Consider the following 19,851-nt stretch of genomic DNA (forward strand, 5'->3'; position numbering starts at 1 on the left):
AAAATTCACCGTGTATGATGGATGGTAAATGTTCAAAACGATATCCACGGACATTAATATCGGAAACAATTACTGGTAATGACGGTTATCCATTGTATCGTCGCAGATCGACAGCAGACAATGGAAAATCAACAATTGTCAAATTAAATCAACAAGATATTGAAATAGATAATCGTTGGATTGTTCCATATTCACCCATTTTATCAAAGACATTCAAAGCACACATCAACGTTGAATCTTGCCATTCAGTGAAATCTATTAAATACATTTGCAAATATGTAACCAAAGGGAGTGATATGGCTGTGATTGGAATTGGTGCAGAGAATTCCAATGATGAAGTTACCCAATACCAAATGGGCTGCTATGTCAGTAGTAATGAAGCAGTTTGGCGAATATTTTCTTTTCCTATTCATGAGAGACACCCTTCTGTTGTTCACTTAGCTGTGCATTTAGAAAATGGACAAAGAGTGTATTTTACAGCACAGAACGCAGTACAAAGAGCTGCTCAGCCACCATCTACTACATTAACTCTTTGGAGCACGGTGGTATACATAGTATACCACCTTTTGAAAATTTTCTTGGCTCTTTGCACAGTGGTTTAACTGCACGACCACCACTCTAATATGCTCACCTAGTTCTCTACTTATCAGACAGATGGCACTCACTGCCTATAAGGAATCAGTTCCCGCCAAGAATTGCATAGATTACAACTGTGAAAGCTGCGTGCTGAGTTGTGCATGGTTTTTGCGTGTGAATAGTGGTTTATAACGAATTTCTTGTTGCGCCTGTGTTTTTTCCATATCTTGGACGTCACAGCTACGGTATGAACCCATGTATACATTCATATGCACAATCTTCCGTTATTTATATACAATTTATTTTGGTGGTATATTATTTGTACCACCGTGCATGTAGCAGTATTCTATTGCATTTCGTTTCCTAGTATAAAATTCGAAATCCTCCGCTACAAAGTTTAGTTTTTAATTGTGTTGTGACTTATTTTAGCTCTTTCTCCATTTTGTTTTGCTTACGTATTCTTTACTTGGATTCAGGCTGTTGTTTGAAAATGAAAATGTCAAGAAGAGGCTTACGAGATGAAGAAATCGAACGATTATTGTGTGAAATTCCATCAGACGAGGATTCCACTGTTGACACCACAGATGACGAATCTGATTATGAAGCAAGCATTGTTGCGGAGGCTATTGTGTCGTCTGAAGGCGAAGTTTCAGAGAGCGAGGAAGAAAGTGAGTCCACTCCGCCAAAACGCGCTGCTGACACAGCGCCAACTTGGGGACAACAATTCAATGCTACCTCAGGAATGCAGTTCGACAGTGAATCAGGACCAAGTGCTTTTATTAGGGACATTGATGATCCAGAACCTATCGATATATTCGAAAAAATATTTCCAAAAGAGCTAGTTGAGCTAATCGTTTTCCAAACAAATTTATATGCGACGCAATCTGGCAAGTCTTTCACTCCAACAACTGACAATGAAATACGAACTTTCCTGGGAATCAACATTTTGATGGGTATAAAGCGTATGCCAGCATACAGAGACTACTGGTCTAGTGCCCCAGAACTTCATGATCGTTATATTGCATCTCTGATGGCAGTAAATCGGTTTGGATGGTTACTGAGGAACATTCATCTGAATGATAACACATTGCATCCAGAAAAAGGACACCCAGGTTATGACAAACTGTACAAGCTGCGACCAGTGATCAAGATACTATCTGAATCTTTTTCCAAGTGTTACCAACCCAGCAAACACCTAGCAATTGATGAGTCAATGATCAAATTCAAAGGCCGCAACAGTATGAAACAATACATGAGAGATAAACCCATAAAGCGTGGTTACAAAGTGTGGATGCTGTGTGACAAGACCTCTTACAACTTGAAATTTGATATTTACACCGGAAAAGTAGGTGACACAGTGCAAACAGGCCTTGGGGAGCATGTAGTGCTGAGTTTGTCCTCTGAACTCGTAAATAAAGGCCATTATCTTTATTTCGACAACTATTTCAATAGCTATAACTTGTTGGCTGGTTTACAGCAGAGAAACATATATGCCTGTGGGACAGTTCAACCAACAAGGAAACATTTACCCAAATTAAAAACAGACAAAGAATTAAGCAGAGGTGAATTTGACTGGAGGGTCAGCAACTGTGGCATCCTCTACTTGAAGTGGAAAGATAAGAGAGCTGTTCATCTCCTTTCAAATTTTCACAGTCCTGAAGTTACTACAGTGACTCGCCGTGAAAGAGATGGTTCACGCATAGAGCTACCTTGTCCTCAAGCAGTGATGGATTACAATGCACACATGAACAATGTCGACAAGTTCGACCAACTGAAAAAATCATATGAAATAAGCCGGAGAAGTAAAAAGTGGTGGCACCGAATATTCTTTCACCTGCTTGATGTCAGTATCGTCAACAGCTATATAATTTGGAAGGAACTAGGCGATAGAGAAAAAATGACTGCCAAAGTCTTCAGGATGAGTATCCTGCAAAGCTTAGTAACCCAGAAAACACCATTGAGGCCATCTAGACTTCATGAGAGTCAAGTCCACGTAAAGAAAAACAAGCCATATGTTTCCTCACGCCAGCGTCTCGACAATTCATCCCACCAGCCAGAGCGTACTACCGCCAGACGTTGTGCGAAATGCAGTACAAAAAAGAAGCAAGTGCGCACTTTCTGGATGTGCGCTGAATGCAAAGTGCCTTTGTGCCTTAGCAAAACAAAAAGGTGCTTTCAAGATTTTCACAAAAAGGAATAAGAAACATATTTTATTTGTAAGGTTTGTAATTTGATTTTGTATTGTAAATGACCAATTGCCAGAAATAAAATTATTTTACATTAATTATACTAATTATTACTGCTTAGAGTAGAATTTAAAGGTGAGTTACAAGCACAAACCAAGATATCTCAAAAACTTTAGGTACGGCCCTAAGTGGCATGGTGGTATATTATATATACCACCATCTAAAACCAAAATCAATACAATAAAAAATTTTAATTCATGTTTTCCTTTATTAGCAACCCCACCAGACATAGAAAATGCATGTTTCATTAAAAAATTAATTAAACATAAAATCTGTGCATCAAAGAGTTAACCAGTTTTTTTGAGACATGCCAAAACGATCATTTCGCACAAACATTGCTATATTCTGAAATGCCAAAATATTATACCTGGAATCAATCCTCAAGGAGATTTATACGACGGAAACAAGGAAAACCAGTTCCAGGATATACAGATGTATATTCAACCGATGCGATTGGCCGGATTTATTCAGTACATCCAAGCAATGATGAATGTTTTTATTTACGACTGCTATTAGTCAATGTACGTGGCCCAACATCATTCCAACAGTTACGAACTGTTCATGGTGAATTGTGTGGATCCTACAGAGAAGCCTGTCAACGTTTGCAATTTCTTGAAAATGACGCTCATTGGGAGCAAACTCTCAATGATGCTGTAATATCATCACATGCTCATCAAATACGAACACTGTTTTCTATAATCATATCTACATGCTTCCCATCAAACCCAATTGATTTGTGGATCAAGTACAAAGATTATATGTGTGATGATATTTTGTATCAAATACGGAATAGAATGGGAAATCCAAATATACAAATCAGTGAAGAAATTTACAATGAAGCATTGATTTCAATTGAGGACATGTGCTTGATAATGTCAAACAAACTATTAATTCAATTAGGCCTGACCGCGCCCAATCGTCCAATGCATGACGCTTTTAACCAAGAGTTGCATCGAGAAAAACTGTATGATCTCAACGCTTTGAAAGAATTAATTCAAACAAATCTTCCACTGTTAAATGAACAACAGAAGTATGTATTTGAAACTATTATGAAAGTAACAAATGATGAAACTGGAGGGATTTACTTCTTAGATGCACCTGGTGGTACAGGAAAAACTTTTTTGATTTCATTAATATTAGCAACAATTCGCTCACAAAATAAAATTGCACTTGCACTCGCTTCGTCGGGAATCGCAGCAACTTTGCTTGAAGGTGGTCGAACAGCCCATTCAGCACTAAAATTGCCATTAAATATGCAAAGCAATGAAACTCCAACCTGCAACGTTTCGAAGAACTCTGCAATGGCAAAGGTTTTGCAGCAATGTAAATTGATTGTTTGGGATGAATGCACGATGGCACATAAAAAATCTTTGGAGGCTTTAGACAGAACCTTAAAAGATCTACGGAGCAATAATAACCGATTTGGTGGTGCAATGATTTTATTAGCAGGAGATTTTCGTCAAACATTGCCAGTGATTCCACGATCAACGCCAGCTGATGAACTCAATGCATGTCTAAAGTCCTCCAATTTGTGGAAACATGTCAAAGTACTTCATTTAAGCAAGAATATGCGTGTCAAGTTGCAAAATGACCAATCTGGAAACATATTCTCTAAACAACTCATTGACATTGGTAATGGCAAATTTCCTATAGACATGTTGACTGGCTGCATTAACTTTCCTCAAAGTTTTTGTCAGTTAACTCGATCAAAAGATGAACTTATTCAGAAGGTGTTTCCAGATGTTTCTCAAAATTACAGAAACCATGATTGGTTGAGCGAACGAGCTATACTGGCTGCAAAAAACATAGATGTAAATGAATTAAATTTCAAAATTCAAGAACAAATTACAGGCGAATTGAGGATATATAAATCAGTTGATTCAGCCACTAATCAAGATGATGTAGTCAACTATCCACCGGAATTTTTAAACTCGCTGGATTTGCCAGGATTGCCACCTCACAATCTTCAATTAAAGGCTGGATCGGTGGTTATAATGTTGCGAAATATCAACCAACCGCGTCTTTGCAACGGTACACGGTTAGCGATAAAAAAATTACTAAACAATGTGATAGAAGCAACTATACTCAAAGGAAAGTATAAAGGAGAAGATGTTCTCATACCGTGCATCCCAATGATTCCGACTGATGTGCCATTTGAGTTTAAACGACTACAGTTTCCAGTGCGGCTTGCTTTTGCTATGACTATAAACAAGTCCCAGGGGCAATCATTAAGTGTTTGTGGTATTAATCTAGAAAACCCATGTTTCTCACATGGTCAATTGTATGTTGCCTGTTCCCGTGTTGGAAAACCATCAGATTTGTTTATCTATGCGCCAGGTAATCAAACAAAAAACATCGTATACCACAAAGCACTACAATGATAATAATAATAATTATGATTCACATGATTAACAATAAAGCGATTACTTACTTTTAAATCCTTATATATGTTTTATTTAATTATTTTTTATTCACAACGCCCTATCACCAGGGTGACGGTTCTGTTCAGGAGAATTTTTTTAAATACGTAGGCAAAAAAACTGCCATATTACAAATCTTTTTGACAGGACGAAGTCTATCGGGTCAGCTAGTCACTAATAAAAAACCATGCCTAAGAAAGGAAATAGCAATGATTGTTCAGATTATAGAACCTCGGCACTATTGCGCCATGCTTCAAAAATTATACTCAAGACTGTTAAAGATCATATGTTAAGATTAACCATAATTTAGGATAAGACCAACATAAATGTAAGAAATCAGAAGCTACTAGGGAAGCTATAATGGCACTACAAATGATTTTAGAAATAAGAACTAAGACGAACAAGAAAATCCATGCCACATTCATTCACCAATAGACAGCTTTTGATAGAGTGGGCTGAAAATTACTGTTTGGAGAGCTAAAAGATAAGAAAAATAAACAGATAACAATACCATTAAGAAACAGCCTAAAATAAGAAGGTATGACAAGGCTCTCCTCTCTTTCCATATTTATTTATTTATAGAAAACAAAAAGTGGCACCAAAGGGTTCAAAATTAATCGTAAACAAATACACTATCTTTGATTTATTTGCGCATGGTATAGTCTGAGAAGGCAATGAAAAATGGCATGAACAACATAATACAAATTGTATCTGATGCCATGGTAACCACAAACTGAAAATAAATACAAACAAGACTCAAATAATGGTGAGAGAAACAAAACAGACAAATAATAGTGGTTTCAGTTGCCCGAGACTGCAGTCGTTCGCTCGCTCGTGTGTGTGTGTGTGTGTGTGTGTGTGTGTGTGTATTTTTTGTTAACACCTTGATGGCTGAAAGCTTTAATTGTGTCTTTTTGTTGTGCCTATCTGCGACTCAGCATATCCGCTATATAGTGAATAGCAACTTTCCTTCTCATAATATTGTTACATTTCATCCTGGATTTTCCATTGTTTGAAATAATAGCAAACATTAAGACAGGAAGTAAAATATTAATTAAAGAAAATGAGTTTTATTACTTATGAAAGAGTAACTAGTGACAAAAGAAAACGATGTAAGTACAAAACTATGAATTTTGTGTTGAATGTAGAAACATACAACTTGCAAAAATCTGACACATTTAAGACTATTTCCTAGAAATATCACACTGAATATTCACCCGATTTATTAAAGCACATAATCTTGAATGTTAATGGATTACAATACAGCTTTCCCAAGTACATTTTATTAGGTTAATATGAACTTACAATTCTGCAGATATACAAACCATCTTTATGGTATTATGATAAGTTATTGTTTTTGGCAGATCATTGCTTGCCAAGAAAAAACACATCCATAGGCCTGACTCAACATTCCATGACTGAGGACAATGAAAGTCAGGAGGTAAGTTACCTATTTACTTAAGACAAAAACTGAATTTCATGGGTGTTAGACACATTGCATGTAGAATTAGAATACTGTGCTCCACTGCCGTAGTTATTCATACAAAATCATGTAGTGGGTAGTAGTTTTGTAAAATTACTTTTGAAAATGAGGTTATTCTATTCGAATCTATTTAAGAACCATAGTAAACCCTGACAGAAATATTTTTTAAATTATTTAACCTTTTAAAAATTGGAGCAAAGTAGCCCTAGTGTGGATTAATTTGATTGTGGATAGGTATGTTTTCTCTGTGGTTTGGTGGTTTTATTTATTCTGTGTTATTCCCAGTCTTCATCTGAACTTTCTTATCTGCAATTTTTTGTCATGATAGGTCTTTATCACTAGAATAATCAAGCAATGCCTGGTTTCTTCCTTGTATCAGGTTGTTTACTAGTACCTTTCACTGATTCGGAAGCATTTTGTGACATTTAGCAAATGTTCCATTTGTTATGGATTACTGGAATTCTTTCAGATTTTGTGTGCATTGTAATGTGCATATTGGTATCCTCTTGGCTTTTGTTTGCATTCATACCCACTGTAACAACACTAATCTCTTAAGCAGTATGCCTTTCAATGTGTTAAGATAGCAATGAAAATATTGTGGAGCTACTTTGATCAAATTTGTCAGTGCGAAAAAGTTGCCTCAGTGTCCCTGAAATTGGGGAAAAGAACACCCCCCCCCCCCCCCACTTTTATAACAACAAAATGTGATTTAAATAGAAGTTGCGCCTTATGTAGTAACTGTTTCTTACATTATTTACAAAACTTCAGTATGCTCAACTGTTCATAGTGATGTTATGCATTTCATTCAGTTGCAATAAACTTCAGAATGTTCTGCAATTTACAGACATGCAGTCTCTCATGTTCCCAAAGTATGTATATGCAGCCATCTCCACATCAATACATTGAAGAATGTTATAATCTTGATGTGGATGTGCTGAATGATGTCTGCATTGTGGAACAATGTGCAGAAGTACCACCACCACCACCACCACCACCACCACCACCACCACCACCACCACCACCTCCTACCCATGCCACTCAAAGCAGGGATAGAAGAAGGAAGAGGCCTGGTGATGGGTACACGGGTGCTGTTGAAGTAATAACTGATAAAATATGTGCCACCCAAGACCGTCAACAACCCTCGGCAGAGTTAACAATGGATAGTTGCATGGTATTCATTGCTAACCTTACAAAGGAAATAAAGTGCAGTGAAATCAGGATGCAATTAACAAGAGACCTCGTTAACATAACCACAGAAGCAAAATTGAAAGACCTACAGAAACAAATGCAGCACTCAAACAAGTGAAAGTGAAATTGTGTGCTCCAATTTAAATCGATTGCATAAATTGTGCATTTTGGTATAGTACTCTTTGGTTGTTGTATATGGTTGATCAAGACACACAGAACCTGCAACTCTTTCGAGTGCTCCTGCATGCAAGTGTTTATAGTTAAAGTTTGTGATTTTCACGAAGTACATAAATCTAAAGCATATAATTTAAAATAAATGTTATTTAAAATTATTTACTTTATTCCTTTCTTCCAAGTTCCCTTTAATTTTTACTAACATCTTGGCCAACAATATCTTTATTTGATGTGAAACATAGCACTGAACAATTAACGACCACAAAACTGGGTTTGGCTATCAGCAGGAACCTTTTGAGAGCCATCTGGTGATGGATTTAAGAAATTCGAAACCAGTAATGGTTAAACGTAAATACGCTTTCTATACTGTATTTGCAGGCACTCTGTGTGTTCAAGTTGTTGTTCCCATAAACACTGGGTGATTCAAAAAGCAAGACCTGGTAACAATTGTTTATTACAAACTATAAAGCACAGTTTATACTGGCACAGATCATTGGCGCACACTGACTTACACCCAAAGCCAACACATCGTTGCAACTGGCACACATAGAAATGAAAGTAGAGGCTTGGTATTCTTGCACACATTGGCTTCCCACATATAGTCTGCCTTGTAGAGGGTATACAGTAAAATTTAAATAATATTCATGTTTCAAGTAAACAAACCAGAATTAAACTTTTAATCGTAGTATCTGTGCTTGTCACCAATTATCAACACACTGAATAGTAATTAGGAATGAGATGTACAGGTATAGTTACAATTTCTAAAATCAGAAACAGCACAGCTGCAAGTTCAAAATATGATGTGCGAAAATAACATTTTGTGATAACCACTAGTAATAATGCTGTTCTATACAGGCATATTCAGTAATTTGGTGCAATATTCATTCAGTCAAACAATGCCATATGTTTTCCATATGTACAGATCCTGTACACATTTAGGTTGGTTTTATGGTGCAGAGGTTATTGCTGCTGCTTTATGGGAGACCACTGTACCTTGATCACACTATACCATGGGTCACGTATGCACACATTACAAAAATATCATTTAACCATTTTCTTTGGTAATTTAAGTATCTGAAAGCCACAAATATTTTAAGGTAATATATACTATGCAAGCGGCATCTTGTTCCCAGCTAGCACTCAAGCTTATTTCAAGGTGGATATTGAGTTTAGGTTCAGCTGAAAATTCACGACTGAAAAATCAACCTGTTACACAGTTTACATCAAGCTGTAAAAATTTAGCTTGAATTAAAATAATTTTCCCAAGCTTGAAATAAACTGTAATTTCCCTGGAAGGCTGTACAGCAGATGCACGTGCAGAATAGCTTCCATAGACGTCCGCGGGAAGTGCCACAAGGGTTTATAAGCCTTGCACTAACTGCTAGGTTTACGGCCATTTTACCTTTGTGACGCGCGTTAATGATTGTTGACTGTTGTGAAGTTTGTTTTATACTGGAAAATAGTTCGGTAAGTGTGTGGTGCCTCCTGCCTTACTGCTACACCGGGTCTGAAGAGGATAAATAGTGTATTACAGGTACGTTGGTGCATTTTTCCTCTAGTGGTACGTTAATATTATTATGTAACGTAAAGAAATATCATATTCTTTTACGTAGCAAAATTGAGCCTGGATGAAAGTGAAATGGATTACCAGCTAAGAATACATATTACAAGTTGTTCAGTAAAAAGAGGTAATTTTAAACCAGCTCTCTAGTACGTGGCACCAATAAATTAAAACTTAATGTTGTTTTATCTTTTTAAAATCTCATATATATATATATATATATATATATATATATATATATATATATATATATATATACACACACACACACACACACACACACACACACACACACACACACACCTGTGCAAGAGACAAAGAAACCAAGAATAGAATTAGATAGTGACAAGAAGTCTAAAATTTTATGTGCAATATGTGTGGCTGCAAAAGGACTTTATAATAAAATAGGTGCTCAAAACAAGGACTTGAAAGACATACACCTAAATATCCAGATTTCTAATGTGCTTTTCACTTGTCACACAATCAAAAGACAAGCTGCTCAAGACCCAGGATCCAAGAGAAATGTAGCTACAAAAACAGCATCTAAAGACTTTACCATTACTATTAAGGGTATTGAATATACACTGAATAAGGAGGAAGCACTTACAATTGTAACAACTGCTTTTTCTGAATATGGTTTTAAATATGAAAAATACGATAGGGATAACAAAGAAAACTGGTATGGAATGGCAGGGCCATATATTGACTTTTTTGTAGGATTAGGATATAGGCTTCAAGAATTAAGGTTGGGACATGACGAAATGACAGTGAAAAAGGAGTTGAATGGACAAGAAACAAGGTTTAAAGTGAGTCATTATGGAATAATGCCTAATCATCATATTCTGTTGGAGGGAATTGGTTTTCTGCCAGAGAAGAGAGCAAGCATGGCTCAAAGCCTTGGACCATTAACAGCTCTACTGTGTTTCCTTAGAACAGAGGGTGTTTATAGACAAAAATGGGAAGCTGCGTGTGTCAGGTCAATGGGGCATATTCCATATATTAAAGACCTCGTCCAGGTTCTCAAAGGAAAATCAGCTGATGAGTGCGCATCAGTGATTACCCCTCTTGCAGACACACTTCTTATGGTTGGCAGCAGGAACGCTCATAGGATCTTCTTTCCTCTTTTGTTGTTTACTGCAGCTTTCAGTAATGGAGTGACTGAGCAAGATCCTATAGGGTGTCCAAGTTTAGACCAGCTCAAGTTGGTGAATTTTTCAGGAGATGGTGTGTTTGCCTTATATAAGATGATGTGTGAGATAGGTCCATTTAAAATGCATGGTGAAATGTCAGATTCTCAGGCCAAATAGATCTTTTATCATAGTATGTTTAGTACCTTCAAAGAGGACTTAAACCTTTTGAAGGAAATCACTAACTTTGGGTCATGGAATACCCACTCTCAATTGGGGAATTGTTTTCGAGGCATGGGAAGATCAGCAAAAGAGGTATCATTTCAACCTATCAAGCAAAGGTACTATTCAAAGTTGGCGTCTGCAAATATATCTGGTCTTCTTAGCGCCTCCTACACACAGCTTTCATTCCAAGGAGTATTCAGCAGAAAGCGTACCCAATTGTTCAGTCAGGGATTCTACGATGCAATAGGGAAAGGCATGGGTACCTTAGTTGGAGTGAGATCACTGGATGACCTTCAAAGTGTCTCCCGGAAAGTTCTTAAGGAGGTTATGAAGCGTATTAGTTCAGCCTCAAATGTCCTCCAAGTGGGTACCGTTGAATGGAGATCTGTTGAGAATCTGACATTGCTAGTTAAAGGGGACATCAAACAAATCAATATTCCCAACACACACAAATATTTCCTTGGTCCCTCAGAGGAAGATGAAAATTGAGTTGTGAAAGAATGTTTTCTTGCCTATGTAACACTTATTTTGTGAATTTTATTTATATATATTTTGTACTTGTGTGAATTGTAATAGGGCGATTATATATATATATATATATATATATATCTCTCTCACCCTATTACATTTGTTTACTTGTAAGTACTCGTGTGTGTCACGCCATGAATGAATAATCGTGAAGTGTGAATACAAATAGTAATGACATGGTGAATGGGAAAAAGTATATCGAGAACCAGTCACTACATAGATGTCAGTCTTTTTTATTTACATAGTTTTGACTGCTCTTTAACTGCGGTAATATGAAATTTCTTCCCGAGAGTATGACACACTTTTGTTTCATGAAGAATCTTGATGATATATAACAGCTTCATCAAGAAAATTTATTTTTTCACAGGTGAAGTTACTTGCAACCCTTGGTGGTAAAGATGCAAAATTGTTAATGTTCAATTGTATGAAATGATGCCTGACGTCAGGGATAGGAATGAAGTTTTCATATACAGGAAGGCCTCCAAAAGAGAAGACGAAAGAAAAGAAAAGAAAAAGAAAAGAAAAGAGCTTTCTGTTCAATCTTGCTTTGTGCAGCAATTCAAAGTAAGCAAAGACTTAAAAATTTGCCAAAAATATGCTGGTTTTGTTTATATATCGTGCACATTTTTTCTAAATGCAAACTTTAAATTTGTTACTTCAAAATCTTTTAAACACTAATATATAAACACAAATATATGGACAGTGTTATGCATCATGAGACCAAGTGCCATTACTTAACATTTCTGATGTGAGCGCATTTAGTACTGTTAAGTAGGTACTTGCGGTGAGATTTTTCTACTAAGATAAAGAACACTAACCCTTCTTCGGTACAAAAAGTTGAGAAACTTTATTGAATACGTATATTTTAAGGGAATGCAGACTTTAGAGGTTCCATTGTCTCACATATGACATACGGTGCTTCAACTAGTGATGCATAACACCATCCATATAACCTTCCCAAAAAAGATAAATAATACCTTAATATAGGCCCCAACAGAATTAAATTTGCAGGAAGAATATAGCTTAGCATTGGGATGGTTTTTGTGAAATTTGGTCAGATTCGACCTTGTGCATCCACCCCACTGGCCTTAAAAGTTTATCTTATAGAGAAAAATTTGTTTTGATTTGATCATATTATTTTGATATTTCATTTAAGTTAAGAAAACAACTGATAATTCATATTTTTATTATTATCAGGAAGTAGTTATGTTTCATTGATGCTGAATGGGCTGTTATTAATCAGATGTTTACAGGGTTTAGAGAAATAATAGCTTATTTGAGAAGAGCATTTTCACAATCCTCTGTGCACAATCCTGGTTGGTGAAAATCAATAGTTTACAGGCTGGCCTGATACAGTGGCTTTATAATTTCAATTGTAAAAGTAATTTTTGTTCCAGTGTAAATCTCTAACACTTTCCACTACTTTTAATGATAAACTGATTTATGTTTTCAGGTTCAGTCAGAAAAATATTTCCTTCGACAACCGAAGAACAGTTTAAAACCAATATAGGACACTGGCTTCAACAGTCAAAAAAACAGAAGTCAAACCCCATGATGAGACCACACTAAATTACAATCGGTGATGGCTCTTAATTTTGTTGTTCCCTAGGAGAAATAATACTGCAAGGCCTACTGGTACTTCTTACTTTTATTGTTATTTGTAATGTGGCTGAAATCTAATAAAAGGCAATATTAAAATATGAGAAGGAGAACATTTTTTGTTCTTTTACATTTAAGTTCCACTGAACTGGTAATTTCTTAAATTCATTTCTATTTCATCTTTTATTTCATTTTGATTCAGTTTTACTCACCAAAAAATAATTGTGGATAGAATAAAACGTCTACATCTTTCCAAACAGTAGTTTCCTTATAAGCTTACAGTATGAGGTATATATGATTCCAAGTAATTGTTTCTTTATAATTCAGATTAAATGGCCCTGAAACTGTTAGAAATTTCAAACAAAAAGTTACTTCAAATTACTTTAAAAACTCTTTGGAATGAAGTCACCAGAAGCAGCTGCTTACTCAGTTACTTTTATACTCGTTAATGATTCTCACTACATGAGTGAGTTTGAAGTTATTTTGCTAATCTGGGGCATAAATTATATTTAGGTTGATCAGTTTCAACTTTTTACGTTTTTTATGTTTAGGTACGGCTAACATTTTCTTTTACCTTTTACAGGATCATTATACCGGCAGAAGTCAGCGATATTTGATCCTGCTCTGGTCTGTGTGCCGGGGCCGGAGGGGCTTCAGAATAATTAAATTTTAAAATAAAAATTTTTAAACATACATGTCTTGATGAAGATGAAATTAACACCAGAAAGAAGTCACAAGAGTGACGAAACAAAAATAGCCAAATACAGAGTACAGGACTTAATGCTCAATCAGCAAGTCTTAGACGACTACAAGGAAAAGACAGATAAAATCAAAAGTCACAAATGGGAAGAAATTGCAACCTCAATACGAGACGCAGCAGAACAAACAATTTTACTAACCAAAAAGAAAAAGCATCCCTGGTGGAATGAGGTCTGTGAGAAAGCACTACAGAAAAGAGCCAGAACTTGGGAGAAATACAACTCAACCAAAAGGCCAACTGACTGGGAGCAGTTCAAAACGCAAAGACGTGAAACGACGAAAATCATTAAAAGTGAACGAAGGAAATATGACACACAACAAATACAGAAAATACAAGATGAATTTTCTAAGAACAATACACGCAATTTCTTTCAAACATTCAGAACTACAATAACAAGATATAAACCACCGACACTCTGCTTCAAAGATGAAAAAGGAAATCTGATCACCAGCGTGGAACAAAATTGCCAACACCTAGCGAACTACTTTGAAACGCTGCTAAGCTGCAAAAGACCTGATGAAACCTTGACATTTGAGAAGCCTAAGAATAAGCTACCAGACTCTGAACCACCTAATAAAGAAGAAATTAAAGAGATCTTGAAAGGATTGAAAAACAATAAAGCATCTGGTAAAGATTCGTTAGTCGCGGAACTACTGAAATACGCAGGAGAAAACTTAATAAATAATTTCGAGGCGCTGTTTGAAGAGATTTGGAATACAGAGAAGATTCCGGAGGAATGGAAGACAGCATTGATTCATCCATTACATAAGAAGGGTGCCAAGACAAATGCAAATAACTACAGAGGTATCTCATTGTTATCAGTGGCCTATAAGATCCTATCCAAGGCACTACAAAACAGGATTGAAAATCAGGTAGAGAAAGAACTGGGTGAATATCAGGCTGGGTTTAGAAAAGGAAGATCATGCAGTGAACAGATATTCAGTCTACTCTCCATAATACAACTTCGCGCACGCACATCGAAAAATCTAGTAATTACATTCATAGACTTCAAAAAAGCATATGATTCTATTGATAGACCAACTCTGATTAACACATTAGAAGAATTTGGGATTGATGATAAAAGCAGAAGTCTAATCCAGGAAACCCTTACGGGAACAAAATCGCAAGTGAAGTTTTTGGGTAGATTGTCACAACCGTTTGTAATTGGAACAGGTGTTAGACAAGGGGATGGGCTCTCCCCACTGTTGTTTAACATTGTCCTTGAAAAAGTGGTCAGGGAATGGAGAAAGAAGATGGCAGAAGCTGGAGTGAAAAATGGGATAACGTTAGGAAGAAATAAAACAAAAATTGAATGTCTGGCATTTGCTGATGACATGGCAATATTGGCAGATGACATTGAAACAGCAAAGATTCAGATAGAAATGCTGCATGAGATCGCTGAGAAGACAGGTCTACAAATATCGTATGAAAAGACAGAACTGATGATACAGGACAAAACAGACCCAACACAGACATTGCAAACTAAATATGGAATAATTAAGAGAGTTCATAAATTTAAGTATCTAGGGGAATGGATTACACCGACAGGGTTACCAAATGTTTCACTACAGGAAAGAGCAATAAAGATGGAAACGGCATACCAGCTATGCCGAAATGTATACAATAAAAAGTCGATCTCCATCAATGCCAAGCTCAGGCACTACAATGCGGTAATAAAACCAGAAAGTTTGTATGCGATTGAATGCATCCCACTGAACAGAAAACGTCTGTTGGAGAAATTGGAAATAAAAGAGAGAAAAATACTGAGAAAGATCTTAGGACCTAAAAAGGATGGACAAGAATATAAATTGCGATCCAATGAAGAGTTATACGAGAAAATTGAAAAACTGACAACATCCTTTAAAAAGAGAAGACTGAGTTTCTATGGGCATGTCAAAAGAATGGCACCAGAAAGAACGGCAAAGAAAATCCTGGAATACATGGAAAGCAGAAAGACACAAATTAACTGGCTGAAAGAAGTAAAAGAAGACATTGCAGAAATGAACATTATACCAGAGACAGTTTACAACAGAATGGAATATAGGAATGCCATCAACAAAATACAGGGATTCAAAGACCGAACGCAATCAAAGAAGACGGGAACAACCTGGTCGCAAGAACGTAAAGAAGCCCACTCAGAAAAAATGAAGAAGTACTGGGAAGAACGCAAGAAAAAGCACAAGAAATGACTGATGCTTAGCGTAGTCCAAAGTTGACTGTAACGAATAATAATAATAATAATAATAACATGTCTTGATAATTTTTTTCACACCATTTCCATTCTGATATTCATTTAATTAATTAGGTTCAATAAATTCAGATTAATAATTATATAGCTTAAAACAAGCTGTATTCCACGTGTGTAGATACAGCTGGAGCCAAACTTGGTAAGTCAAGCTTGAAATAGAGTTTGAACTCTGCCAACTTTGTTTCAAACTTGAATCCAACTAACAGGCCTGAATATTCCAGCTTTGATCAAGCCTATATATTTTAACTTTACATCTGGAAACAAGTTTGAAACCGGTTTACTGTGCTATCTGGATAGGTTTCCATGCTTTGTGATAAGCTTCTAAAATTTCATCAGGCATCATTACTAGACATAATGACCCCATTGTGCAAAGATAATTGTGGAGGACGGGCTATTACTTTGACTATCTTGTTTACTACGTGCAGCTTAAGCCACGTACACACCTAGCAACAAAAGTAGCGAAACACGTGTCCCGAGACAGGTCTCAGTGTTGTTCTGGGACATTTTCTCGTGTTGCGAGACTGTCGCTATACAAAAGTCTCGAGCCTCAGGTTAACCGTTGAAACGGGCGGCATTTCGCAGTCTGTACGTGTGTGCGTGGGGGGGGGGGGGGGGGATATTTAGTTTCTTTTGCACCATTTTCTTGTACAAAGATGTAAATTTTAAGACACCACCATCTGATATTCAGCCCTGACATCCCACATGAGCATATATAAAGTTATAAATGGCATCACCTACTCCAACAAGCACAATACTAAAGTTTCCTTTATAATTGAAATACATGCTGCCACTGTTTTCTGGGGCCACTATCTGTATGTGTTTGCCGTCTATACTACCTAAACACTGAGGAAAGTTCCATCTCGTTACGAATTGTTCTGCCATTGCTGTCCATTCGGAGTTAGATTTTGGCATCTGAAATATTACACAAAATACAATAACATGAAAGCAATAAATACAAGTAACAGCTGTTAAACAAAGTAAGTTCAATGAAATTATTGGTTTTTCCCTAGGAGGATAACGACAACGGAACAGAAGAAGAGCAATATCATGAACGACAGTCCACTCCAACAAAAAAAGAATTCAGAAGGCCACCGATACCCAAAAGGAGGAAGAATGCAGATCATGTTGATATTGCAAGGGATGCAGTAAGCTGCAGGAAATCTTTAACAGAGGCTGTTAGGAGCTGAGATAAATTTGTGGTTTACGGAGAGCATGTTGCTAATAAATGAAGAAACTGCGGTAGAAGTCGCATCGAAATTTCCTTAGCCCAGCGAGAAATTGATGACATATTCTAAAAATTGGAAACAGGAATGTACAGTATGATAGGATATTCACCCCAGTCAGTTCAAACCAGTTGAGCCCACTTCAAACAATTCCACCTCCATTCCATTCTTCACCATCAACATACCATAGTACAGACGGCCAAAACTCATACTCTTCAGACTCTTCCTTTACACCCCTCAACATCTTCGCAAGATCTGGAACCTCCTCCTCAAAATGAAGGGACCAGAGAAGACCAAACCCTAGAGGCGTTTTTTCTTTTTCTTTTTTTTGAAATTTCAAATCATTGTAATTTAAAAAATAAAATTGTATACCTGTAATTAATTCATTCTTAAAATAAAACATGTAATAAATTGAATTACTGCTTACCTTTACAAACCCTTTCAGCGAAGTAATTATGGCTTCGCAGACTTCTGGAACTATACTTGAAATTGATTGTTTTGACACTCGAAAGGTGTACATCAAGCTGGAAAATGATTCGCAGCTAGCAAGGAACCGGAGGGTGATAGCTAAACTGACTGAGGCTGGAATGATTTCCCTAAATACAGTGTTTTCTTTCAAAATCTTTTCTCCAACCATTTGCAGAAGGGTTTCGAAATTGGTAGGGCTCATTTTCACAAAATTTCTGAAACCAATGCCATCTTCTAGCTACAGTTTTTCAAGAAGTTTCAAAGTTGTAGAAACTCCACCAGAAAATAAATTCCTCGTCCAGTACCGTTTAGGTTTACTTTTTGCTTCTTAACAACATTAAATTACTTAAACAGAGATGAACCGCACAAACAGTTATTTCTTGTGACATCGCATTCTGATTTCTGTATCGCAACTGGTTTCATACGCATGGACACGTGACAATGTTTAGCGACAGTCTCGAGACATTGTATCACGACTGTCCCCATACGAAGTCCCGCAACTTTGTTGTTAGGTGTGTACGCGGTTTTACAGTTTAAGGGTCTGAAATAGATACGCCATCTTTGTGCTTAAGGCAGAGAATATATTATTTTTTGGAGAAATCAAGTCTATTTAAGGAGGAGGTGCTAAAAGGAAATTTCTGCTGGAAAAACAATTACTTCAAGCAACATTCCCCGACTAATTTTTGTTCCATCTGCAGAACAGCGAGAGCTTTATTAATCAGTCAACTTCAAAAGGGGCAGTGGTGTACCGGTTAAATCCAATGTTAACTAACCACGGTGGTCTGTGATCGAAGGCAGGGCCAGCTAATGAATAGAAAAAATGCTATTATAAATGCTGTGTGTGTGTGTGTGTGTGTGTGTGTGTGTGTGTGTGTGTGTGTGTTGGAATGGGGTGAGTTGATTGTAGTTTATATAGTATTAATTTATTTATGTTTGAATAAATGTACGTAACCATTGCCCCCGGTGGTACCTCCTTCCGGGGGAGTACTCTGAGGAGGAGCAAGGAGAACAAAAACACGAAAATGATGTACAATTTCTTTATGAAATAATAAAAATTGATTAATTATTTTATATTTGTTTTTATTTGTGTGTGTTGCATGGCGGTAGCTTGACGACGAGCCTGTCTCGTTCGACGCAAAGGATAGAGCTTAAGTGATGTTAGAATGCGGGTTTATAATTTTGACTTAAAATGGATGTATTTGATAAGTTAAATTTTTATGATTTATAAAATTTATATTATGTATATCCTGTATATGTGTAGAATGATGTTTGAGTTTTAATATAATGAGAGTAGTTTGGGGATACATGTGTGTAAGAAAATACAATTAACTTGACCTTTTGATCTTGCGCTTCTATGCGATTGAATTTGATGCCTATATTAGAAACGAAATATATCATTAGTAGAAGATAAGGTGAGAGATTTGGTGTGAAAAGCTTGAGTACAGTTCATACAAATTCAAGAATAATAATAATAATAATTATTATTATTATTATTATACTTTCAACTACAGGAGTCATACCACGCAATATCCACCAGTACATCACCACAATACAGCTACATCCAAACTTATATATACAACTACAGAAATCTGCAATTATTGATACATGTTCAATTACCTGAAAGTTCCTAAATGCAATGTAACATATACTGTACAGTTAAAAGGAAGTGACGCTTGCTCAAGGTCCGCGTCACTTTCCATTTCGAACCAGACCTAAGGTCTGAGAAAGGAAAGAAGATAATAATAATAATAATAATAATAATAATAATAATAATAATAGTGGGACTAAGTATGTGTCACGCCACTCTGCAGTGTTGCCAAATTTATTCAAGATGGCGGCGATGACGTAATCCAAGATGGTGGTGTGTAAACTTGGCAACAGCCCATGACGTCATCCAAGATGGCTGTTTTTGGTGGGAAAATAGGCCAATTGTGCTATGTCTACTAACCTAACCCTCAGAAAAAAATGAACAGGATAATGGTGGGCTTCTCTTTATTATTGTTGTTATTATTATTATTATTTCTC

General features: G+C 36.4%; 1 protein-coding gene and 1 long non-coding RNA gene across 2 annotated transcripts; both read left to right on the top strand.

The window, feature by feature from the left end:
- The first annotated feature begins 1,072 nt into the window (after positions 1-1,072).
- On the top strand, positions 1,073-2,776 carry LOC126109432 (piggyBac transposable element-derived protein 4-like). Its single transcript, XM_049914464.1, has one exon. It carries the CDS (start codon positions 1,073-1,075, stop codon positions 2,774-2,776), a length of 1,704 nt encoding a protein of 567 aa, XP_049770421.1.
- Positions 2,777-5,419: 2,643 nt separating this feature from the next.
- On the top strand, positions 5,420-13,774 carry LOC126109786 (uncharacterized). Its single transcript, XR_007523730.1, has 3 exons — positions 5,420-6,683; positions 11,896-12,092; positions 12,982-13,774. It is a non-coding gene; the product is annotated as an uncharacterized LOC126109786 (long non-coding RNA).
- The last annotated feature ends 6,077 nt before the right edge of the window (positions 13,775-19,851 follow it).

This window comes from Schistocerca cancellata, chromosome 12 (assembly GCF_023864275.1).
Source record: "Schistocerca cancellata isolate TAMUIC-IGC-003103 chromosome 12, iqSchCanc2.1, whole genome shotgun sequence".
Classification (NCBI taxonomy): Eukaryota; Metazoa; Arthropoda; class Insecta; order Orthoptera; family Acrididae; genus Schistocerca; species Schistocerca cancellata.